The 27,649-nt window shown below is 40.5% G+C and overlaps 1 protein-coding gene across 1 annotated transcript in view; it reads right to left on the bottom strand.

The window, feature by feature from the left end:
• LOC126161570 (uncharacterized) overlaps nt 1-19,875 on the bottom strand; it is a 28,248-nt gene extending 8,373 nt beyond the window's left edge. The window contains exon 1 of the mRNA XM_049917512.1: nt 19,803-19,875. Within this exon, the coding sequence (XP_049773469.1) occupies nt 19,803-19,846 (44 nt within the window). The 5' untranslated portion in view covers nt 19,847-19,875. The remainder of the gene's footprint in view (nt 1-19,802) is intronic.
• Between the last annotated feature and the right edge of the window lie 7,774 nt (nt 19,876-27,649).

Below are 27,649 nucleotides of genomic sequence, written 5' to 3'. Positions count from 1 at the left end.
CCACCTAACCTTCGTAACCTCTTAGTTCATCCCTATGAAATCCCCAAACCACCTTCCCTACCCTCTGGCTCCTACCCTTGTAACCGCCCCCGGTGTAAAACCTGTCCCATGCACCCTCCCACCACCACCTACTCCAGTCCTGTAACCCGGAAGGTGTACACGATCTACCAACTGACCTGCCTACACTGTGACATGGGAATGACCAGCAACAAACTGTCCATTCGCATGAATGGACACAGGCAGACAGTGTTTTTTGGTAATGAGGATCACCCTGTGGCTAAACATGACTTGGTGCACGGCCAGCACATCTTGGCACAGTGTTACACCGTCCGGGTTATCTGGATACTTCCCACTAACACCAACCTATCCGAACTCCGGAGATGGGAACTTGCTCTTCAATATATCCTCTCTTCCCGTTATCCACCAGGCCTCAATCTCCGCTAATTTCAAGTTGCCACCACTCATACCTCACCTGTCATTCAACAACATCTTAGCCTCTGCACTTCCGCCTCGACTGACATCTCTGCCCAAACTCTTTGCTTCTGTATATGTCTGCTTGTGTCTGTATATGTGTGGATGGATATGTGTGTTTGTGCGAGTGTATACCCGTCCTTTTTTCCCCCTAAGGTATGTCTTTCCGCTCCCGGGATTGGAATGACTCCCTTTCCGCTCCCAGGATTGGAATGACTCCTTACCCTCTCCCTTAAAACCCAAATCCTTTCGTCTTTCCCTCTCCTTCCCTCTTTCCTGACGAAGCAACCATTGGTTGCGAAAGCTAGAATTTTGTGTGTATGTTTGTGTGTCTATCGACGTGCCAGCGCTTTCGTTTGGTAAGTCACATCATCTTTGTTTTTAGATATAATTTGTTTTAAGATATTTAATAATAATATACTCAGAACAGTTATTATTACAACTATATGTTGCTCCATGTACTTATGTCGCTTATGAATTTGAAAAGTTTTTCACTAGGGGAGAGTAGAGACCACCTACAAGAAAATTAAAGAGACCTTTGGAGAAAAGAGCTCAGATGAAAACCAGCAATGAAGTGAAAGGTGAAAAAAGTATATAGAGCGCCTGTACAATAGAGATGAACTTTAACACAATATTATAGAAATGGAAGAGGTTGTAGATGAAGATGAGATAAGAGAGATGGCACTGCAAGAACAAGTTGACAGAGCACTTAAAGACCTAACTCGAAACAAGGCCCCCTGGAGTAGATGATATTCCATCAGAACTACCGATAGCCTTGGGAGAGACAGCCATGACAAAACTCTTCCATCTGGTGTGCAAGATGTAGGAGACAGGCAAAGTACCATCAGACTTGAAGAAGACTGTAATAATTCCAGTACCAAAGAAATCAGTTACTGACAAGTGTGAAAATTACTGAACAATCAGTTTAATAAGACATGGCTTCAAAATACTAACATCAATGGAAAAACTGGTAGAAGCTGACCTAGGGGAAGATCAGTTTGTATTTCGGTGATATGTATGAACACGGTGGGCAGTACTGACCCTATGACTTATCTTAAAAGATAGGTTAAGGAAAAGCAAACCTACTTTTTTAGCATCTGTAGACTTGGAAAAAGTTTTAGACGCTGTTGACTTGAGAACTCTCTTTGAAATTCTGAAGGTAGCAGAGATAAAATACAGGGAGCAAAAGGCTATTTACAACTTGTACAGAAACCAGACAGCAGTTGTATGAATCCAAGAGCATGGAAAGGAAGCAGTGGTTGAGAAGGGAGTGAGACAGCATGTCCCCGTTGTTATTCAATCTGTACATTAAGCAAAAAGTGAAGGAAACCAGAGAAAAATTTGGTATAGGAATTAAAGCGTAGGGATGAGAAATAACTACATTGAGGTTTGCTAATGACATTATAATTCTGTCAGTGACAGAAAAGACTTGGAAAAGCAGTTGAATGGAATGTACAGTGTCTCAAAAGGAGGACATAAAATGGATATCAACAAAAGCAAGACAAGGGTAATGGAATTAAATCAGGTGGTGCTGAGGGAATTAGATTAGGAAACAAGATACTTAAAGTAGTAGACAGGTTTTGCTATATGGGAACCAAAATAATTGATGGTGAGCAAAGTAGAGATGATATAAAATGTAGACCAGCAATAACAAGAAAGCATATCTGAAGAAGAGAAGTTTGTTAATATCAGTTATTGATTTAAATGTTAGGAATTTTTTCCAGAGGTATTTGTCTGGAGTGTTGCCATGTATGGAAGTGAAATGTGGATGATATACAGTTTAGACAAGAAGAAATTGGAAATTTTTGAACTGTGATGCTTCAGAAGAATGCTGAAGATCAGATGACTAGATCATGTAACTAATGAGGAGATAACCAACAGAACTGGAGAGTCAAGAAATTTGTGGCACAACCTGACTAGAAGAACGGATCGGTTGTTAGGACATATTCTGAGACATAAAGGGCTCGCCAGTTTAATAATGGAAGGAAGTATTGGGGGGGGGGGGGGTAAAATTGTAGAGGAGACCAGGAGATGAACACAGTAAGCAGATTAAGAAGGATGTAGGTTGCAGTAGTTATTCAAAAATGAAGAGGCCTATGCAGGATAGAGTAGGATGGAGAACTGCATCAGACCAGTCTTAAAAGTGAAGACAACAACAAACAACATAAATTTGTTTATTCAAGTAAGTGATGATATCTGTGATGATGTGGAGAAGTCATTTGATAGTAATTTGGCAATACAAGTTATCATAATCTTGTCGTAGATAGACACGGTTGGAGACCATGGCTGTTATATAAAATTATTTTATTTAAAAAGTACCATAAATGGTTTTGAATTTTTGCACAATTCATGAAGAGATGGTTTTTTCCATGCTTTCATCAATACAGATTATGCAATGGTTTCCTGTGAGTTGTCCTAGGATAAACAATAATTTACAGATTACGAATGTGTAACCAAAATATAGTGCAACCATTCTGGTTACACATTTGTAATTTGTAAACTTTTGTTTACCCTAGTGCAACACACAAGAAACCAGTGTATAGTCTGTGTTGATGAAATGGTTGCACTACATTTTGGATACACATTTGTAATTTGTGAATTATTGTTTATCGCAGGACAGCTCACCGAAAACCAGTGTACAATCTGTTTTGATGAAAGCATGAGAAAACCATCTCATGATCAATAGTAAAAAATATATAAAACTGGTAACAGTACTTTTTGAATAATGTGACCTAAAACCAATTTTTGGCTGGTTGCTGTTTGCCATCAACAATTTATTTCGTACAAATTATAACTCTGAGCTATGAAAGAAAGGTGTTTTGGCTGCCAGTTAAAATATTTCAGATGGCATTGGATGCATCTTGGCTTCATCCTATTTAGAGAATATGTTTTGATCTATGTACTTTGAAGAACATATAAGGAAACCGTTTTGGGATGCCTTGTATTTTGCTTCTTACTATGGAACCTAGGAAAAATCCTAGATCCCTGCTGTTGCAAATGTTATCGTCAGTCGGTACCACAGAAACAAAGTGCAGTATATCAGCAGGATAAATCAAGATTACTGTTTTTATGGTGGCAGATTTTACCAGGCTAAAGGGGATTCAAGGACCTGGTAAAGACAACATATCGCGAAAAAAAATTGAAATGGAATGTAACAATATCTTGCAACCATTAAATTGCTAGAAAGATGGTGCAAGGTGTGCAACTGAAATTTTAATATAAAGATTCATCTGCAGTAAGTCTAGTGAGTTGTTATAAATTTAGAGCTGAAAAGCATAAATGAGTTACAAATATTTTTATGTCTCAGTTTAATGTGTTCAGCTCGAAAGTACTAAAATCATAATCTTAGTAACTAATACTCACCATAGGTGGGGAATTGAGCTCTATTTTAATTTAAAGTTGACTTTTCTTTTTCTTTATTTTTTTTCTTCTTTTTTTGCCCCAGTTGACATGGGCTGACCTGTAGCTCTTCTGCATCTTTTGGATCATGATCTTCAGATTGGTACAAGCATAGACTATCCAAATGTTGCAGCATTGCATAATAAAGTTATGAGCATACCATCAATTAAAGCCTGGATCACAAAACGACCAGTTACAGATCGATAGAACAAGTTTAGTTTTAGCATTACAGTATGAGGTTGGTCATGCTATATGCAAGCATTAATAATTGTGTACAAAAATAATGTAGTTGTTTGTTATTTCCATGATTAGTTTAAAAAATGGAATATTTTTACTCTAAAGGCATTTACTATTTGTTATCTGTCTTGATACTTTTTTTAGCACCTTTGAGAAACTATACACACAGTTTCCATCTACATATAATAGAAATACAAATTCTGTAGTGTAATGTACACCAAATTCTAGTACTGGAAAATGTGATCCCCATTCAACTTATGTTGGACAAGTTTTAGAAAGACCTCAAATGATCTGAAGCTGTCTCCAACTTGAACGTCTGAAAGTATCATGGAGTATTACCATGCATAGTCCAAATGAAAGTGAAACTCTATTATATTTCTTACACTGCATTTCCTCTCATCACTACACTACCTCATGTGTGAACTAATTCCAAACATTACTTCTTTACTGCTTCCATTATATTTATATTTTTGCAGATAATGGAAGCAGTAAAGAAGTAATGTTTGGAATTAGTTCACACATGAGGTAGTGTAGTGATGAGAGGAAATGCAGTGTAAGAAATATAATAGAGTTTCACTTTCATTTGGACTATGCATGGTAATACTCCGTGATACTATATATATATATAATGAGATCCATCCTTCATGAAATCCTCCCCACTCCACCAAGAGTGTCTTTCCGCCGTCCACCTAACCTTCGTAACCTCTTAGTTCATCCCTATGAAATCCCCAAACCACCTTCTCTACCCTCAGGCTCCTACCCTTGTAACCGCCCCCAGTGTAAAACCTGTCCCATGCACCCTCCCACCACCACCTACTCCAGTCCTGTAACCCGGAAGGTGTACACGATCAAAGGCAGAGCCACGTGTGAAAGCACCCACGTGATCTACCAATTGACCTGCCTACACTGTGACACATTCTATGTGGGAATGACCAGCAATAAACTGTCCATTCGCATGAATGGACACAGGCAGACAGTGTTTGTTGGTAATGAGGATCACCCTGTGGCTAAACATGCCTTGGTGCACGGCCAGCACCTCTTGGCGCAGTGTTACACCATCTGGGTTATCTGGATACTTCCCACCAACACCAGCGTATCCGAACTCCGGAGATGGGAACTTGCTCTTCAATATATCCTCTCTTCCCGTTATCCACCAGGCCTCAATCTCTGCTAATTTCAAGTTGCCGCCACTCATACCTCACCTGTCATTCAACAACATCTTTGCCTCTGCACTTCTGCCTCGACTGACATCTCTGCCCAAACTCTTTGTCTTTAAATATGTCTGCTTGTGTCTGTATATGTGTGGATGGATATGTGTGTGTGTGCGAGTGTATACCCGTCCATTTTTTCCCCCTAAGGTAAGTCTTTCTGCTCCCGGGACTGGAATGACTCCTTACCCTTTCCCCTAAAACCCACATCCTTTCGTCTTTCTCTCTCCTTCCCTCTTTCCTGATGAGGCAACAGTTTGTTGCGAAAGCTTGAATTTTGTGTGTATGTTTGTGTTCGTTTGTGTGTCTGTCGACCTGCCAGCACCTTCATTTGGTAAGTCACATCATCTTTGTTTATATATATATATATATATATATATATATATATATATATATATATATATATATATATATATATATAGGGTGGCCCAAAAAGGATGGTCACATTTTAAATAACTATAACTCCATCAGTTTTACAAATTAATTTTATTCTATTACGTAACTAAATGCTCCCAGGCACCCAATTACAAGAACTAACCACAAAAAATCATGTACGGAAAATGACTTCCGGAAGATGGTGTCCTTCCTCGGTGATGCATTCCACAAGTCTTTCCTCGAAATTTTCCATCACTTTCACTACTGTTTCTTCTTGAATTGCCATAATTTCCGCACTGATTGCCTCCTTCAGATCAATTAAGTTTCGGGGCTTCTGTACGTAGACTTTTGACTTTAGGTATCCCCAAAGAAAAAAATCACAGGCTGAGAGGTCAGGTGATCTCGTGGGCCAGTGGACATCTCCAAAACGCGAGATGATGTGGTGGGGGAACATCCGCCTTAAAACACACATGGAGTCATTGGCTGTGTGGGCCGTGGCCCCGTCCTGTTGAAACCAAATTCGATCTCGATTTACATGTAACTCTCGCAGTTTCGGCACCAAAAAGCTATGTAGCATGTTAACGTAACGTTTCGAGTTCACTGTGACTGTAGCGTTGTTCTCCTCAAAAAAATAAGGACCAACAATCCCCAATCTTGAAATTCCACACCAGACTGTTACCTTAGCACTATGAAGAGGCTTTTGGTGCAATTCTCTGGGATTATCTGCTGCCCAATACCGGCAGTTTTGTTTATTGACATAGCCGTCTAAATGGAAATGGGCTTCATGTGACATAAGAAGCACAACATCATTATTAGAGTACAAAATGTCAAGCATGGATTCACAAAATCGTCTTCGCTGCTCAAAATCACGATCATACAGCTTTTGCGTGATCATAATTTTGTATGGGTGAAACTGTAACTCACGGCTTAAAATACGCTGCAACGAACTACGGCTGAGGCCTAAAGTTTGAGCACGACGCCTAGTGGAACGACGTGGGCTTTGCAGCACTGACGCTCTAACATCATCAATGTTCTGTGGAGTAACTGCCGTACGTGTATGCCCTGTAGATTTACCACTTTTGACAGACCCTGTTGTCCGGAATGCAGTCACCCAACGTGATATGGATCTGCGATCTGGAATGGGTCCATCACGCGCTACACCAAAACGTTGTCGAAACAATCGTTGCACAGTAATAAACGATTCATCATTTCTGAAAAACTGTTCCACAGCAAAAACACGATGCTCGACCGTCCACTGCGCCATCTCGTGGCAAACTGGGTGTAATGGCCGACTTGCAGACGGCCGGCATTGGTCCCCCCTCCTCACCTTTCAATGGTACTACGCAGTTCAAATCCGACCATCCTTTTAGGGCCACCCAGTATATATATATATATATATATATATATATATATATATATGATTATAATAGAAGGAAACATTCCACGAAGGAAAAATATACCTAAAAACAAAGATGATGTGACTTACCAAATGAAAGTGCTGGCAGGTCGACAGACACACAAACGAACACAAACATACACACAAAATTCAAGCTTTCGCAACAAACTGTTGCCTCATCAGGAAAGAGGGAAGGAGAGGGAAAGACGAAAGGATGTGGGTTTTAAGGGAGAGGGTAAGGAGTCATTCCAGTCCCGGGAGCGGAAAGACTTACCTTAGGGGGAAAAAAAGGACGGGTATACACTCGCACACACACACATATCCATCCACTGTCTGTATATGTGGTTACCCACTAGTTGAAAGACATGAAGTCAAGTGAACTCAGGCAGTAGTGTTGTAAGTAGGCTGTTTATATTTTCTTATTGGCAAAGTTACGTAGCGCTCTATATGAAAATCACTGGCTGTGCTGTGTGCAGTCTGTGGCTAGTTTGCATTGTTGTCTGCCATTGTAGAGGGGCAGCTGGATGTGAACAGCGCGTAGCGTTGCGCAGTTGGAGGTGAGCCACCAGCAGTGGTGGATGTGGGGAGAGAGATGGCGGAGTTTTGATAATTTGTAATACTGGATGTCAATTATGAATATTAAGGTAAATACACTGTTTGTTCTCTATTAAAATCTTTCATTTGCTAACTATCCCTATCATTAGTTAGTGCCTTCAGTAGTTTGAATCTTTTATTTAGCTGGCAGTAGTGGCGCGCGCTGTATTGCAGTAGTTCGAGTAACGAAGATTTTTGTGAGGTAAGTGATTTCTGAAAGGTATAGTTCAATGTTACTCAGGGCCATTCTTTTGTAGGGATTATTGAAAGTCAGATTGTGTTGCGCTAAAAATATTGTGTGTCAGTTCCAGCACAGTTTTGTATAAATAGTTCTAAGGGGACGTTTCATATGTCGACCCTTAGCCTAGGATACCTCACTGGAATCTTCTGATATTTTTTCTTGTAGTTTGTGTATTTAGTGTAGCTTTTGTTTATTGCTAGCGCGTAATTGTAGAGAGAATCTCCTTTGTAGTTGCAGTCTTTCATTGTTGTACTGTAAAACAGTTGTGGCATGCATGTAGATTTTCACCAAGTATTTCGCAGCTGCAATTAACTAGATATTATTTTCAGTGCTATATTAATGTGTTCTCTTATTTTTGCTATTCAAATTGTGCTTTTCTGTGTTATCGTGTGAAATATTGTGACAATAATGGCGTGTGAAAAACGTAACACTCGGCTCCAAAGTAAACTAAGAAATGACAGTGAAGACGAAAGCAGTGTGTTGGCCCCACCATGTAATGAGTTAACTAATGTTCAAAGTAGTAATTTGGTAACTGTGCATAGGGAAATGGAGCGGGCGTCAAACAATGGCGTAGACAGTCAAACAGGTAGTGAACAGGGAAGCATTATCGATCGATCGGTCGGCAACAGCTCGCCTCAGGAATCCGAAATGATAGGACACAATTTTGCAAATACTGTAGATTCAGGTTTTGCGTCCTCACTGTTTTCTCAAATAAGTCAAGACACATTTTCAGCTTGTCAAAATGTGAATGTTGCCGGTGCAAATGCACTGCCGAAAAGAGTAGAGGAACAGATTCCAAACACTAATGCATTGTTATTACAACTAATGCAACAAATGGAACAAAATCAGAGACAAACACAGCAACAGTTAGACACAATGGGACAAAATCTTCAAAAGTTAGACACAATGGAACAAAATCAGAGACAAACACAGCAAAAGCTTCAAAAGTTAGACACAATGGAACAATACCAGAGACAAACACAGCAAAAGCTTCAGAAGTTAGACACCACACTTGAACAAACACGTGAAGATTTAACTACTGAGTTACATAACATCGAATCGAAATGTCAAAAGGTCTGTAATGACGTAAAAACACAAATTTGTGAACATTTTCAACCTATTTTTTCGCGTCATGAAAATGCATTACAGAATCACGAAGCAGCCATAAAAGAACTGCAAACTATTGTTCATGAAAATCATGAGACCTTGCAAGCTAAAATGGACTCAGTTGCATCTACCGATTCGGTTACGCAACTTGCAAAAACTCAGGAAAACTTAAAGGACACAGTAGAAAGACACATGGAGGAAATTAGTTCATTATCAGAGAAAGTAGCCGAACTTTCGGATCAGGTCGCTAACTTATCTACAAAGGTAGATGATGATGTGAATGACACAAGACCCGTAGCCTTCACTGACACAGAAGAGTATGAACAAATAAGAAAATTCAAACAAAATCAAAATCAAATCAATACACAGTATAAAAGAGAAATCCGGGAAGTACAAGATCAGCTGACACAGGTAATACAAGAATTACGTATTTCAGAGGACACTCGCGCCCCAATAAGGGAAGAGGGACATAGAAATACGGAACAGCCACAAAATAATAACACAGGGCATTTCGGTAATTATGAAAGAAATTGGCAAGGTACACAGAATTTTGAGATGGAACCGACGACACGACGTATCAATGACCGATATGCTACTCGCCGACACGATGAGTTTGACTATAAGCTGTTCATTACTACACGTAAATTCAAAACGTTTAAGAATTCTGCCAACGACATTCATCCACAAGCGTGGCTCCATCAATTCTCTCATTGTTTCCCTCCCAACTGGTCATTGGAGCACAGGTTAGAATTTATGTGTGGCTACTTAGAGAATGAACCAGCTGTAAGAATGCGATCGGTCATTCACGATTGCCACAGTGAAGGAGAATTTTACCATGCCTTCCTCTCAGCATATTGGTCTCAAGCCACACAAGACCGCGTAAAACATAGCATCATAATGATGAAACACTTCGAACAATCTGAATTTTCCAGTCTTGTGAAATATTTTGAAGACATGTTGCACAAGAATCAATACCTGTCAAACCCATACAGCCCCTCAGAACTCATCCGCATTTGCTTAATCAAACTGCCCGAACATTTGAGACATATTATTTTAGCAGGACGTTGCAAAGACGACATTGAAGCTTTTCAGGGACTGTTACAAGAATTAGAAATTGACACAGATAGTCGCGGGATGCGAAAACAGGAAAACAATCACTACAGGTCACATCCGTCACAATTCTGTGACGACAGAAACGATAACTGGACGCGACAAGGCTATTCTCACCACATAAATCGTGACCAAAATAGACACCACCCGTATGACAACCGTTGGCAGAGTAGTAATAATTACAGGGAAAGATCACCTCTCCGCAATAATGACTATCACAGAGACAATCAGAGAAACAGACAATATGGGAACCAAAATAATTATTATCAAGGGAGACAGAATAACTTTAGACGCAACGGTCCAGCGCGCAGTTACGATTCAGGGAGAAATTCTCCACCACGTGACCGACAAGAAAGATACTATGGAATCTACCGACATGACGACAGACGATATGATCGTAACGACAGACCTGAATTGCATCAGAACTGGCGAAATTTAAACAGAGCAGAGCACTCTCGTCACGATGAATTTGTAGAAGTTAGGTCTCCAAATCCCAATAACGACGCGCGCCAACAAAGAGAAAATAGGCAATGACTCACTCCACTGGCAGCCACAATACGTACTTATGAAACTGACGACGGAGCTGCCGTAGCTAGTAATTACGTAAAAATGGAAGACATTAGGGACATCTTCCTCCAGGAACACGACGTAAAACATAACAACATTGCATATCCTGTGATTCACATTACTGTAAATGACGTAAAATTTACGGCAGTACTTGACTCTGGCAGTCCCATTTCAGTAATTAGTGAAACAGCTTTTAGCAAATGCAACAAATCGAACGATTGCCCCACACTTCCGTTACGTAAGATTAAATTACAAGGTGCAATCTTTGGAAAAAGTGTAGATGTACGCCAACAAACCAATTTAGAATTCTTTTGCCAAAGCCACAGCTTCTCTATGAACTTTCTTATTGTTCCATTATTGTCGACGGAAATTATACTGGGAGTAGACTTTTTGAATGAATACAAAGCAATTTTAAGCTTTCACGATGCTGAAATAAGTTTAGAGAAAGAAGGTAGGTCAATAGCTTTGAAATTTGAAGACTGGCTCTCAAACCATGATGAGGAAATTAATCGGCTTTACCTTCTGTTAGATAACAGTTTGGAATTTTCTACGGAACTAGACACTAACAATCACTCTGTAAGTACTGACAGGGATGACATCGACGGCATATTTGAAATTAATGAGTTAATTCAGAATAAAATTCAAACAATTGAGAATTGTAGTGACACTGATAGGCAGGACCTTTTTGAGATTTTACAAGCACATTCCACAGTTTTTACTCACAAAACAGGAACGATCAAGGGATTTCAATACCAATTTCGTGTTCGTGAGCATACTAAATTTTGTGTTAGACCATACGTAATTCCAGCACATTATAGGGACCGTGTTAGAACAGAAATACAATCTATGCTTAATGAGGGCATTATTGAGCCTGCAGTGAGCTCATACAACAACCCATTACATGTTGTTGAGAAGAAAAATGGATCGATCAGGCTTGTTTTAGATTCGAGACAAATCAATACTATCATTATTCCTGAAACAGACAGGCCGCAGACGATGGAAGAACTTCTTCAAAATTTTAATGGTGTAAAAGTGTTGTCTTCCATTGATCTCAGATCCAGCTTTTATCAGATCGAACTTCATCCAGAATGCAGAAAATACACAGCTTTCCTTTGTTTCGGCGTTTGTTATCAGTTTCGGAAACTTCCTTTTGGTTTGAACATTTCTTCGGCAGCATTCATTCGTGGGTTAAATTCCATATTACCTGAGTTCTTAAAACGTCACATCACCTTATATGTGGACGATATCCTAATAGCAGAAGCTTCATGGGAACAACATAACCGCATCCTCAACAGTTTGTTACGTATTTTTGCAGAATCTGGAATTACAGTTAACTTGGAAAAGTCTGAATTCGATAGGACAAAGGTGAAGTTTTTGGGACATATTATTTCTTCTGAAGGCATTCAGCCGGATCCTGAAAAGTTAGAAGCAATCAGAGCCATTCCAGTTCCAGCCACAAAAAAACAAGTACGCAGTTTTCTAGGTCTCGTAAATTTTTACCGTCGTTTTCTGAATATGCAAATTCTAGTTACACCAAAACTTTGTTCTCTCACTGGAAAAAATACTATTTGGAACTGGGACGAACAAGCACAGTTGGAATTCAATTCTTTGAAAGAAGCGTTACTTCACGCGCCAATACTAGCTCATCCAGATCTGTCACAAGATTTCTGCCTTAGCACGGATTCTTCTAAAGTCGGTCTTGGTGCCCATTTATTTCAAGAAGCCATAGAAAATGACACTACCATTCAGAAAACCATTGCTTTTGCTAGCCGAGTGCTAACAAAATCTGAAAAAAATTATTCCGTTACTGAATTAGAAGCTTTAGCTATCGTTTCGGCATTTAACAAATTCCGTTTCTTTCTTTCTGGTAAGCACGTAAAAGTATACAGTGATCATTGTGCATTACAATTTCTTATGTCTTCAAAATTAAATCATGACAGGCTAAAACGTTGGGCATTGTTTCTGCAAGAATTCCGCTTCACAATAGTCTACATTCCCGGCAAGGAGAACATTGTTGCGGACGCGCTGTCACGCGCACCGGCTGGGCTTGAGAAAAGTAACACAGAAGGCAACCTCGAGAAAAATTTCAGTATTCTTTACATTCAGAAAGTCGCCTTTGAAAACTTCATCACCACATCTTTAAAGGACATTGCTCAGGAACAAGATAAAGATCCGATTTGGAAAGACATCAAAAGTAAATGGCATGAAAAGACATACACTCAGATTCGGCATTATTACCTGGTTAGAAACAACATACTCTTCAAACGCTGCACTGTTGATGACAAGCTATGGGTACTTTGCATTCCAGACGATTTTGTTAATAAGCTCATTTGGTACATTCATTTCAGCTACGCACATTTTGGCCCACGAAAATGTTATCATATTCTTCGAACGACTTGTTATTTTAACAATATGGAAAAGAGAATTCGAAGAGTCTTGTCTATTTGTAAACTTTGTCAAAAGGCGAAACCATCTACTGTCTCCCATCGTGCTCCGCTTTTTCCTATCATTCCTTCTAAATTAAAAGAATTTGCTGCTGTTGATCTCTTGGGACCGCTTGTCAGAACATCGAATGGATTTGCGTACATTCTAGTCGCTGTTGAACTCACTTCAAAATTTGTTTCTTTCACTCCGTTACGTAAAGCCACTGGACGGTCTGTATCCAACGCCTTTGTTAAAAATTTCTTACGTGAAGTTGGACAGGTTAGCAAAGTCATTTCAGATAACGGACCGCAATTCAGATCTGCTGTTTGGTCACGCATGCTTCGGAATCATAAAATCAAACCTGTTTTTATTTCATTGTATTCACCACATTGTAACCCGTCTGAACGGATTATGAAAGAAATCAATAAGCTTTGCAGACTTTATTGTCACAGAAAGCATCAGCATTGGGACAGATATTTACACTTATTTCAAAATGTGCTGAATGAAATGCCTCATGATTCCACTGCTTTACCACCTACTCTTGTACTGAAGAATGTAGAACCTCCGAACAGAATCAGAGAGCTTGTACCTTTCCCGAATACACGTAAACTTCGACACAAAGACATAATTGATTTGGCTCTTAAAAATATAAAATCTGCAGCAGACAAAAGGAGAAAACTAAACGGTAAAGCAAATGCAAAGAAATTATGTATTGGTCAGAAAGTTCTCATTAAAGCTCATTCATTGTCACATAAGAAGAAACACTTGAGTCACAAATTCTTTCTAGTTTACAATGGACCTTACAGAATCCGACGTATACCACATGATAATTGCGTTGAAGTTGAAACTCTGCGTACTAGGAAGAGTAAAGGTTTACACCACATTTCTCATGTAAAACCATTTCTTGACAGATAATCTGCTTTTTAACTTAGTCTTTGCAATTTTCACTTCACGCTACTTGTACAATTTGTCACACTGAGAAACTGTTAACATGCAACTATGTTTTAAAGCTAACTAACCATCCAGTCAAGAACATAGGTAACTTAGACAAGTAATTGCGAATGCATTGTTATTGCGAACAGACGACACAGTGTTGTTATTTACACATTCCTCCTTGTTAGTTGCACGATTACGTAACGAATATACGGCTTACATACTTAGAACATATACCAGCACTGCTAATGAAATTTTCATGCAACATTTTGGTTTGCTTGAGAGTGGATTCTGGATTTGAGGTGCTTTCTGTGAAATGCCAGATGACACAGTGGTTAGTTTATGTGACAGCTACACGATTTTATCACGACGCTGCTAATACGTGACAATTTACAATGTTGCTTTTGCGGTGTATCTGTTTTATATCTGCACAGTTTTTTCTGAATTCTTCTATAAAGTGAGACATGTTTTAGTGGTGACTTTTGTGCTATTGCTACAAGGAGACAGCCTTTTTTGTAGGACAACAATACGTTACAGCACAGTACTTTCCTCATCACGGCAATAAGCGTAATAACTAAGTTATCTATACGCAAAGCATTTCACTTTTGTGTATCATGAGGTAAGTACATTGACTTCTGCAGAACTTAGCTTTCGGAGGACAATAACTACGACACTTCCCAGAGATTATCTTACAGCAAGACGCACATTTAGCGCTACAGGACATGTATTTGAGTGATCAATTTTGTACGTAAAACATTTATTTTTAGAGATTTTTGAATTACAAAGAAAGTTTTTCGTGATACATTTCATTCCATTGCAGTAAGCTATAATACCTGAGGATACAATTACAATAATCCTCAGGGGGGTACACGTTTACTTTGTGTACCATGTGTCTGGCAAGCACAAGGAGCCCTAGCTAATATGGTATTTGCTTATACAATTTAACACATCGGTACCATATTTCTCTAACACATAAATTACACAGCTATCTGATCATTTAACAGAGAAACAAACTTCTTTATTACGTCAGTGACACATGTTTACGCAATTACAGAGTTGGATTACTTCACACTTAAGAAATTGTATTTTGTCTGTACTTTTTGCACTGTTCATATTTTTTTGGAACCATTGTGATACTGTGAGAGCTTTGAATGATGTATTTGGTATGGGATCATGATTTTTAAAGAACGTTTGAGGTAGATGACACTTTTGACATGAGCAGAGAATTTTTTTAGATTCTGAAATTATTGCAGAAAGCTACGACGTTTTTGAGATCTGACTGAGGTGTTATGATGTTACTATTACGACGACGATGTGTATTATGCTGCTGAGGTATGTTTATGATCAATAAGCTAATGCTATATGAGTTATTTGATTATGCTACGTATGTTATGATGAAATATTGAAGAAGTGTTGACGAGTAAGGTAAGGAATAATGAATAGAAGTTAGGGACTCTTGACTTGTGAAAAAGGATGTTGGAAACCGAGAATCGTACTTTAAGAGTTATGAAATGTGTGTAAATGCGTGAATGTATCACAATGCCGGCGAAAATTTTTTGGACACTGTTATATTCATAAGATTTTGTTTCTACAGATTTGTAACGCAAATTCTTGACCTGTGAAGACTGTCACTGTAGCGGAAACTGCTGTCGTAAATATTTCCGTAAGAAAGTTAATTGACCACCTGCACGTGCGTCGTCGGGACACAGCTGTGTCAAACACCTGGAGAACAAGCCATTAGGGTGTGCCTTTCATCGCTAATGCGACACCCTCGTTACTTAAAAACATATGATTACTCGCACTTTGTGCTAATTATTGAAATGCTTATGAATTGATGGGAAATATTCGTACATCTGTACACCTGATTATGACAAGTGTCTTTCTCCGAGAGTTGAGTGCTACTGACTTACGAAATGCCACATGACTATTGAATGATATTTTTATGCTTTGCTTTTCATAGTTGCTTATTTCATTTAATATCTGGTTTCCAGCTGTGTTGCAGCATTAGTTTTATAAAATAAACTTAGATGCATTTGCTAATGTGAACTCTTTCTGTCAACAGATCTATTAAATAATTATTTTATGATCCACATTCTTTAAAAAAGGAGCACTTGGAAAGGAAAGAACAATAAGAAGGAACTAGTAACAGTAACAAATAATTTTCTTTTCAAGTATATGGTAAAATTTTTTTTACAATAAGTTCTTGTGGTGCACCACTTTAATTACATAGACATTAAGATGTGAATAGACATTTCCCTTGTCTGCATTGTTGTTTTTACTGTAATATTTTTTCTGCTTGAGCTATGTCATGTCTAGGTATAAGTTGCTGCTGTTTGCCTGGCATAGTGTTATTGAATTTGACTTTTGCTAATTTCTTAATGCTGCTTGCTTCGCAAATCTGCGTTTTTTTCATTGCTGTTTATATTAACTGTGTTATGTGATGCTGCATTGCCTTGTCCCTTGGTATATATATCTGAGCTCAGTAGATTTAAGTTAGCTTAAGAGGGGGTAGACTATATAAAAAACTGACTATGGAGAATAGGTAAAGAATGCATTGCGAAGTTATATGAAAAAGATTTGGGCCCCAATGAGTATTGTACAATCAGAAATAATTAGTTTGAAAGAAATATGAATAGAATACAGGAAGGAGGTATAAATAGGACTTTTGGGAATAATGATGAACGAAAGGAGATCTCCATGCAAAATACTGCAGTAAAACAAACCCTGTCCTTTCCTTTTGTGTCATCCCTCTATATGTTTGTGTACCCTTGTGTATTTGTGTTTTTCCTGTCTTTATGTGTTTAGCTGATGAGAGCTATGTTGTAGAATTTTTCTAATACTCTGTTATTTTCTTTGTAAAGATGCTTAGACATTATTTATTCTGTGTTGTTTTAATGCTCATGTGTGAAGTTGACGTTTCAAAAGTGATTCTGATCTTTTATTTTTGTACTCATGTCATCATTCCTGTAACACTGATGTATATGTTTATTTCTATTCCTTTGTAAAGCCTGTACTACAAATGTTATCTGTATTGTTATGTTTTTAATGATGTATTTTGTATCTTTGTAATTGTATTCTTATGTTATATAATTGTAATTGACGCCAGTTAATCAAATTAAGTAACTTGTAAGCATTTATTTCACTGCACACATTTCTGTTGGTCATAGTATATGGACAATATGTGAGAAGTAGGGACTGTTAGTGTTTGCACGTGTGTTACTAATTCAGCAAGGGACTGGATAACAGCATTGCTGGTTCTAAGGACAATTCCCAAAAACTTTGTGCGTGCACAAGTGGTGGTTTATGGACTTGCTATCTTCTCTGCAAGACTCTTCGATGGTGATTGTGCACCTGCACAGTCGCAGCAGATGGCTGCTGGCCATCTCTACAAGGACTACAGTGGGTCTGCATCTCTGGTGGCCCACCAATACCACAATCTCTACCAGGACTACAGTGGGCCTGTCCACACTTTCTACAAGGACTACAGTGGGTCTGCATCTCTGGTGGCCCACCAATACCACAATCTCTACCAGGACTACAGTGGGCCTGTCCACACTTTCTACAAGGACTGCAGTGGGTCTGCACCTCTGGTGGCCCACCAATACCACAATCTCTACCAGGACTACAGTGGGCCTGTCCACACTTTCTACAAGGACTGCAGTGGGTCTGCACCTCTGGTGGCCCACCAATACCACAATCTCTACCAGGACTACAGTAGGTCTACTCTGTGATCACCTATCTACCAATCTTCTTCAAAACGTCGAATGACTCTGCTGTGGGTTTGCTTTGTTGTGGCCCATTACCTGTCAGCATGTCAAGGGTCAGCACTGTCTTTCCGTTGGAAGGACACCACTACTTCTTCAAGACTACATGGCAATCCACTACTTCTGTGTGCAATTTTTTTTTACTAATGAGACTTTATGAAAAAAAACTGTAATTACTATTATGATGAATGATCAGGACTGTCTTTATGGACTGTGAAAAAATTTTAGCTTTTGACCAACATTGTATCAATAAGTGTGTGCATTTTATATCTTTGTTACTGTAATTGTGAAATTTTTTTTTCAAATCTGTATTGGCCAGTGCCCAACACCATTTGTAAAAATTTTTTGTGGGGAGCATGGGGGCTATGTAAGTAGGCTGTTTATATTTTCTTATTGGCAAAGTTACGTAGCGCTCTATATGAAAATCACTGGCTGTGCTGTGTACAGTCTGTGGCTAGTTTGCATTGTTGTCTGCCATTGTAGAGGGGCAGCTGGATGTGAAAAGCGCGTAGCGTTGCACAGTTGGAGGTGAGCCGCCAGCAGTGGTGGATGTGGGGAGAGAGATGGCGGAGTTTTGATAATTTGTAATACTGGATGTCAATTATGAATATTAAGGTAAATACACTGTTCTCTATTAAAATCTTTCATTTGCTAACCATCCCTATCATTAGTTAGTGCCTTCAGTAGTTTGAATCTTTTATTTAGCTGGCAGTAGTGGCGCTCGCTGTATTGCAGTAGTTCGAGTAACGAAGATTTTTGTGAGGTAAGTGATTTCTGAAAGGTATAGTTCAATGTTACTCAGGGCCATTCTTTTGTAGGGATTATTGAAAGTCAGATTGCGTTGCGCTAAAAAACATTGTGTGTCAGGTTAAGCACAGTCGTGTATAAGTTGTTCTAAGGGGACGTTTCAGTGTGCAGCTGTTGAGGGCAGAGTCCAGTGACGGCAGGTGGCTGGTTCATCTTGATGCGTAGACTGGTGTAGATCTCCACTCAGATAGTGGCTGGTGCTGACAGAATGAGTGCCTAATTTTGACATTATTTTTGCTAGCCACATCCGCTGTGGTTTCTGCAACAGTAATGGTTTTGCTCTCTAAGGCAAGGCCCGAGATCCAACTGTTGAGCAACCAGGACACCATAGCTCCAGTTCTTCTGTCGTATCACCACTTCGCAGCCCTGGCGGTACTGTGAAGATGTCGCAGCCTCTCCTTTCAGAAGCAGTGGCTAGTGACTGTGGGATCGTCATTTTGTTGAATAGTGGCTCTTGCATACCAAACATATGTGATAGCAACATGACACCAAGTTACAGAGACGACCTGTGATGCCCTCTGTATGGTGTCATTTTGGTGACTCATCACACAAGTCATCTGCTTCACCAGCCAGAATCATGGCACAACAACACTGTGATTGGAACCCGGTTGTAATTACATTGGTTTGGTGACTGTAATAATCAGTCAGCAAATCATATACATCAGCAAAGCACAAACTACTCGGGTCTGAGAGTGGGCATACTTTTTGCACCACTCGGTACAGTTTATCACAAGAAGACAGTAAGAGTTCGCTCTGACGTTCAGGGTCAGTTATTTGATTTGATTTGCTTTCCAGTGAAAAACAAGGCAATGTAAACAGACTTCTCTACTCGCACACGCCTCATTCTAAGGAAGTGAATGACAGAGAGAGAGAGAGAGAGAGAGAGAGAGAGGGAGGGAGGGAGGGAGGGGGGATGATGCTGCAGCTGCAGCTGCAGATTGTTGTAGCAACAATTCCTATTGATGCTGTTTTTGTTTTTGTCGTCTTTCGAATTCTCGGTGCTTTTCTTGCTGTAGCTGCAATAGTTGCTGTCGCAGCTGCAACTGCTGCTGCCACAACTTTAGATACTCAGCATCCACGCTTCACTTAGAATAGGTGCATGGTGAGAATGTCCTCATTGTCATTTTATCCTACTACGTATAACTAGAATATCGTTTATGATCACTCACGCTAGTGGTGATGCAGAGACCGGAGGAACAAAAAGGTGATTCATGTGGTCAGTGACGATGGAGTTCACGAAGTGAATGGGTAGCCGGAAACAAAAGTCCAGAGAATAGCGAAAGTCGCAGTAAATGTGCGCAAAGAGTCCAGGGATCGATCCTTATAGAAAACTGTGAGCACAGACAAGGTCAATAGCTCTACTGTGAACGCCGCCTATCGAAGTCTTCAAAGAGTAGAGAGAACTGCTTTGCTGCACACGATCGCTTCGGTAGCTGTGTAGCATGGGCAGCATAAGTGATTGGTAATCGAAGGGGCCGAAGTCGATTTCGTCCATTCGGGGACTGGGTGTTGTGTTGTTCTTACGTTCGTATCCTGGCATCGAACAAATAAAATTGTCTCAGATACACTGTCATATCGTCTTTCTGTTGGTGAGAGGGCTGAGGGGGCATGGACCGAAATATATATGTAGTTCGTCAGGAGCTGACTGTCTTCACTGCTGCTGTGGTGGCCTTATATAGCCCATGGACGGCTTCTGATTGGTCGGCTTGTGGTTGGTGGGTGATTACGTACTGCTGTCGCAGACGGTGTCAATGTGTGCGCCAGTGGCGCCACCGCTTCCGTTGGAACGTAAATCTTGGAGGGAATCTCTTTTGTTGCTTCTCTGCATCAAGCGCTCGTTTCCATGCACCGCTCAGATAGTATCTGCTATCATGGTTAAAGTTCTTCTCGCTCATTCTTATTTCAAAAGCCTCCTTAATAAAAGAATCCCAGTATGTGGAGGCATTGGACAAAAAATTTGTTTCACAGAACAGAATTTAATGTTTGTTCGTGAGGCTGAGCTCCGCAATTGCCGATTTCTCCAGCTCTCTATTTTTAATATGCTGTTTGTGTTCTGTGTAGCGGTCGAATGCGGTATGATTAGTCTGTCCTATACAGGGTGTTACAAAAAGGTATGGCCAGACTTTCAGGAAACATTCCTCACACGCAAATAAAGAAAAGATGTTATGTGGACATGTGTCCGGAAACGCTTAATTTCCATGTTAGAGCTCGTTTTAGTTTCGTCAGTATGTACTGTACTTCCTCGATTCACCGCCAGTTGGCCCAACTGAAGGAAGGTAATGTTGACTTCGGTGCTTGTGTTGACATGCGACTCATTGCTCTACAATACTAGCATCAAGCACATCAGTACGTAGCATCAACAGGTTAGTGTTCATCACGAACGCGGTTTTGCAGTCAGTGCAATGTTTACAAATGCGGAGTTGGCGGATGCCCATTTGATGTATGGATTAGCACGGGGCAATAGCCGTGGCGTGCCACGTTTGTATCGAGACAGATTTCCAGAACGAAAGTGTCCCGACAGGAAGACGTTCGAAGCAATTGATCGGCGTCTTAGGGAGCACGGATCATTCTAGCCTATGACTCGCGACTGGGGAAGACTGAGAACGACGAGGACATCTGCAATGGACGAGGCAGTTCTTCGTGCAGGTGACGATAACCCTAATGTCAGCGTCAGAGAAGTTGCTGCTGTACAAGGTAACGTTGACCACGTCACTGTATGGAGAGTGCTACGGGAGAACCAGATGTTTCCGTACCATGTACAGCGTGTGCAGCCAGTATCAGCAGCTGATTGGCCTCCACGGGTACACTTCTGCGAATGGTTCATCCAACAATGTGTCAATCCTCATTTCAGTGCAAATGTTCTCTTTACGTATGAGGCTTCATTCCAACATGATCAAATTGTAAATTTTCACAATCAACATGTATGGGCTGACGAGAATCCGCACACAATTGTGCAATCACGTCATCAACACAGATTTTCTGTGAACGTTTGGGCAGGCATTGTTGGTGATGTTTTGATTGGGCCCCATGTTCTTCCACCTACGCTCAATGGAGCACGTTATCATGATTTCATACGGGATACTCTACCTGTGCTGCTAGAACACGTACCTTTACAAGTACGACACAACATGTGGCTCATGCACGATGGAGCTCCTACACATTTCAGTTGAAGTGTTCGTACGCTTCTCAACAACAGATTCGGTGACCGATGGATTGGTAGAGGCGGACCAATTCCATGGCCTCCACGCTCTCCTGATCTCAACCCTCTTGACTTTCATTTATGGGAGCATTTGAAAGTACCAAATGTAGAGACTCTTCGTGCTCGTATTGTGGACGGCTGTGATACAATACGCCATTCTCCAGGGCTGCAACAGCGCATCAGGGATCCCATGCGACGGAGGGTGGATGCATGTATCCTCGCTAACGGAGGACATTTTGAACATTTCCTGTAACAAAGTGTTTGAAGTCACGCCGGTACGTTCTGTTGTTGTGTGTTTCCATTTCATGATGAATGTGATTTGAAGAGAAGTAATAAAATGAGCTCTAACATGGAAAGTAAGCGTTTCCGGACACATGTCCACATAACATATTTTCTTTCTTTGTGTGTGAAGAATGTTTCCTGAAAGTTTGGCCGTACCTTTTTGTAACACCCTGTATAATTTCTTCCCCTCTCACAGGGGATATTATAAGTTCCACGGACCCTGAGGCCGAGACTGTCCTTAACAGGGCGCATAATCTCCTTAATTTTCTTAGGAGGACGAAAAATCGATCTTATACCCAGTCTACCCAGGACTCTTCCTATTTTGCTGGATATAGCGCCACAAAAAGGAAGAACCGCAATCGGTGTTTCATCCTGTGAGTGTGCAGCGTTTTCACGTTTCCTTTTCTTCGAGAATGCTGCCTTTATATCGCGTGCACCATAGCTATTCTTTCGGGACACGTACTGCAGGTGGTTGATTTCGGATTTCAAGTGGTCCTCGTCAGAAACAGTTTTTGCTCTATATATCGAGGCGTTCAAAGCGGCTCTCTTCTGAACAGGGTGATGGAAATGCTGTGCATTAAGGTATAAGTCGGTATGCGTCGGCTTGTGGTACACAGAGTGACCGAGACGCCCGTCCGTCTATCGTTGTACTAAAACGTCTAAGAATGGCAACCATCCTTCATTCTCCATCTCGACAGTGAATCGGATGTTCGGATGTATGCTGTTTATGTGTTGCATGACTTGTTCGAGAGCTTCTGCGCCCTGTGGCCAGACCATAAATGTATCGACAACATAACGATAAAATAAGGATGAATGGAGGGGAGCCGAATTTAATGAACATTCCTCAAAATTATCTACAAAAAAGTTTGCCAGTGATGGAGACAATGGAGAGCCCATCGCCATACCATCCGTCATTTCATAAAATTTATTACCATACAAGAAGTAGGTGGTCGCCATCACAAGCCGGAACAACTTCATAGTTTCAGGAGGAAAAAGATCCTCCAGAATTTTCAAAGTGCCCTCCACAGGGAACCGAGGGTGGCCTCAGATCTCAAGCAAGAGGTGTCATTTGTGCCGACACGAGCCACGATTTGGAGCTGGTTGTATCTGGTACGTTCAATAGCCGCCAGCAGGGCCTCCTCCACATCTCGGACGATACCTTGTGGAAAACATACCGAATGCACAATGGCCTCCTTTCCCGACATGACTGCTATTTTCTTGAGGGGCACCATTAACCGCCTAACGTTGGAGCTCCTAGTGACCAGCATATCGCCATCTACACTTGTCTGGAACTGGCAGGAAAATTCGCTTCCTTATGGAGTTTGCTGGCTGATTTTCTAAGTTGTCTCACACCATTTGTTACTAAATATGGCGACTGCAAATTTTTTACGAGTACACGTGTGAGCATCTCAGACGTCTGATTGAAGCTTATTTGTGAGCATAAACTGAATATAAGAGCTTCACGCGAGAGTTTCATATTTCAGCACAGAGCAAAGTGTTTTTAAACCAAGCAGTTCGTGCTACCCACATAATTTTGCGTGAGCACCGTAATGTATTGGAAAGTACGTACTTTGTGAAACGGTCTGATGTCGTCTTTTGTTTGTTCCAATCATGCAGGAAATGGTGAATTTCTTCAGAAATTTTAGCACCGGAATCTTATGGCCTGAAAGCACTGTTTCCCAATGCAGACAATATGGCTAGGCAGGAGACACCCGCGTTCGAACGTGCTCGAGATTTCCCTATATGTCTTAGCGTTCGATACAGTATCGAGCTTGATCGAACAACCATGTAACATTTGACTTGCGTGGCACTAGTGCAAGGTATACCAAGGACGCAGCCACAATTTTGTCAAAAGGGAGGGGGGGGGGGGGCTCCAGTTTGTTCTGTGCTGAAAACACATATCTGTAGTTATTAATTTTCTGTACATAATTTGCTTTTGGGAGACCTTCATACAAATAATATCATAAAATTATGCAGGAAAACCTTTGTATACCCTCAAATGCAGAATTAAATATTTCTTTATTTAACAATATGATAACTTCACACTATTGCCAAACGAATTAAAATTGCCTCTTTGCTAACAAAACACAGCTCAGACTTCTAATATAAGGTTCACAGAAGAATGTTAACAATGGGTTGAATAACTTATGAAGTTAAACGGGTTCCAGTCTCTCCTACTACAATTTTGTATTTAAATTCGGTACTTACCTGAAACCACTTCATAATTTCTTCAGTACATCAAAGCATCCCAGCTTCCTCAATTCAGTCTCAAATTTCATTAAAGTATCTTCCATTTTATTAAAATTCTTCATTTTCTTTAAGTGTTCAAAACTCTTCTTAAAAATTATTATTTCAACAGTCAACTTGTAACTGTAACAACCCAATTTATTTATAAAACAAAAGAAAATATACAAATACTATGAGCTACAATTTTGGGATTTTAACACTGATTCACGCATTAATTTCAAGTAGACTTCTATGTATGCAACCTTATAAATGAGTTTGCACGTATCCATGATAATGTGTTTATGAAGCCTTTGATGCCAGTAAACTGCTCTACAATGTACAACACACTGTCGTTTATATGAAGTTTTTTTGTACAAATTCTTTAGAGTTATGACAGTTGGGCTCACTGTTCCAAGTATGTCACGAATTTCACAGTACAACATCGTTCTGCAGTAAAACTTGAAGATGTGATATATCACCGAATATCAAATCAAATTCCTTTCAGCCATCTAATTTGCAAACTGTTACTTATTGGGCTACCAGTTTCGGCGATAAATTACACAATCTTCAGGATCTTCCACCGCAGGTTCGAATCCTGCCTCGGGCATGGATGTGTGTGATGTCCTTAGATTAGTTAGGTTTAAGTAGTTCTAAGTTCTAGGGGACTGATGACCACAGCAGTTAAGTCCCATAGTGCTCAGAGCCATTTTGATCTTCCACCTCGGTTCCGGTCAAAATAGGGGCCAACATTCAAAGGCTGGTGTCTGTAGATTTCTGCTTGATACAGCGATCACTTCGAATATTATCTGCCGATCTTTAAGTAAAGGTAACAGACAGAACCGAACATTAAAAAATGTAAATTTGCGCTAAGTTCTTATGGGACCAAACTACTTAGGCCATCGGTCCCCAGGCTTATACACTACTTAAACTAACGTACGCTACGGACAACACAGACGCCCATGCCCGAGGAAGGACTCGAACTTCTGGCGGGGGGAGCCGTGACACGACGCCTGCACCGCACGGCAAAACGAAAATATTTTCTCCCAAAAAATATTACTTGATACGGAAAATATCACTTGACTGCACGCAGTATAATATTTTTTTCTTTGTGAAAGGCAGTATTGATTTACCAAGTAGGTAACAAGTGAGCAAGTCAGTCCCTGATGATTAAAATTCGCTGCCGCTGTGCCCGAGTGGTTCTAGGCGCTTCAGTCCGGAACCGCGCTGCTGCCACGGTCGCAGGTTCCAATCCTGCCTCGGGCATGGATGTGTGTGATGTCCTTAGCTTAATTAGGCTTAAGTAGTTCTAAGTCTAGAGGATTGATGACCTCAGATGTTAAATCCCATAGTGCTTAGAGCCATTTGATTAAAATTCTTCTGGTTGTTGCACACATCATTGTATAAAATACTTTAACTATAAACCGTAAAACCAACGTTTCTACAATATTACAATGGCTTTTCTCAGGCAAGACTCAGATTCTTGCCCTGAGGAATGCCATTGTAATACGGTCGAAACGTTGTTTTTACAGTTCAAAATTAAAGTATTATATACAATGCGCGGCACAAGGCCCAGAAGTATTTTAAACATCGTGAGACCGGCCACAGAAGCCTACGTGGTAAATTCAATTACTGTTCACGTATTAGATAGAAACGTTACCAAACCGTATTTTAATCACTTTGAAAATAAGAGGGCAACATTCACATGAAACAGTCAAGGCAATTCATCAAGCATTAAATGCCATACGAACGAAATATATTGCAATTAAATGACTGTAATTTTTATCGTTAGAATGAATTTCAATGGCAAGACCCGTCCATCTTGGAGGAGATTGCTACAGCATCACGATCAAATTCAGTAACAACTGCAGCACCAGCAAAACCAGCAACATCTGAACCAGCTCAAGCAAAAAGCCCAATAACAGCAGCAGCACAAGCAACAGAAGCAGAATTAGAGGTGTACAAATTCCCCTTGCAGCCTGCTTGCCCCTAGCTCCTCTGCAACCATTCATGCAGGTCGGCCTGCCGCGACGTGAACACAAGAGTGCGCGTGTACTGAGGCATAGTGGGTAATGTGGTCGACTTGGGCTTCCGCAAGCCCGGGCTACCTGGGTCCCCGCAGGCCTGCCAAGCTTCACGGGACCCGCTCAGCTTGCTGCGCCTGACATCAGGTTGCGCTGTCAAGCTACCGCGACTAGAGTAGCCAGGTAGTTGGCCCGCAGTTCATTTATCGCAAAGGTGGGGGCGGCACAATGAATAGGTCGAACTTTAGTGAAATTGAGAAAAAACTGACAACTGGCGAATACATGCTGGTAACGAAACAGAGCACAAGTGCCGCATGGGAAACGTTTTCGTGTGTTTATGATGCCGCTTCAAATAAATCTGTAGGTGTGTCTCAATGCAAACTATGTAAAAAGCTCTTAAGTACTTATTCGGGAACCTCGAGTATGTTACGACATGTGTGCAAATTTGACAAGCAGTTCCCTCACTCCGTAAATATCTTGAAAGAGGACAAAGATTTAGTGGCCGAAAAGTGCGTCGAAATGTGTGCGAAGGACCTGAGACCATTTAGCAGTATAGAGGGAGAAGGATTTCTTAATTTAGGGCAGACACTGATCAACATAGGTAAAAAATATGGCTCAGTTGATATTAAAAATATTATGCCTTCCCGAGTGACAGTAGCTAGGAAAGTTCAAACCTTAGCTGATAAAGTGCGCAGCAAAATGCTCCCAAATATAATGCATGCGATTCGTTCTGGTATATGTGCCAGTACAATTGATCTATGGACAGACAATTACAAAGGGGTGCATTACATGTCCGTGACAATGCATTACATAAATTAAGACTGGCGTTTGAATAACTATGTACTGATGTGCTCTGCGTTTCCTGACTGCCCAAAAACTGGCTCGAATATTCGAAACGGAAGATCGCTTAAAAACTATGGGTGTTTCTCGTGAAGACATTGCCAAAATTACATTTGTCACAGACCAGGGCAGTAACATTGTCAAAGCTCTCGAAATATATCAGCGTCTTCCATGCATGGCTCATAGTATAAACACAGTCTTGAAACATGTTCTGAGCGAACAGTTTTTGAAAGAAAATGTTCCAAATATATTAGCCATTCTTAATACAGTGCGGGCTACGGTTTCCTACTTCAAGAGAAGAGGTCTGTGTGTGAGACTGAACTCATCTTTAAAGCAGTGGGTTTCAACTCGTTGGAATAGTTATTTTGACATGCTTGTACCAGTCCATTCTCAGATTGATTCAGTGAAGGCTGTCTTACATAGCGAAGGTGGCTCTGATAAGATGCTG

The sequence above is a fragment of the Schistocerca cancellata genome, chromosome 2 (genome assembly GCF_023864275.1).
Source record: "Schistocerca cancellata isolate TAMUIC-IGC-003103 chromosome 2, iqSchCanc2.1, whole genome shotgun sequence".
Classification (NCBI taxonomy): Eukaryota; Metazoa; Arthropoda; class Insecta; order Orthoptera; family Acrididae; genus Schistocerca; species Schistocerca cancellata.
This window is presented reverse-complemented; position numbering and strand designations above follow the sequence as displayed.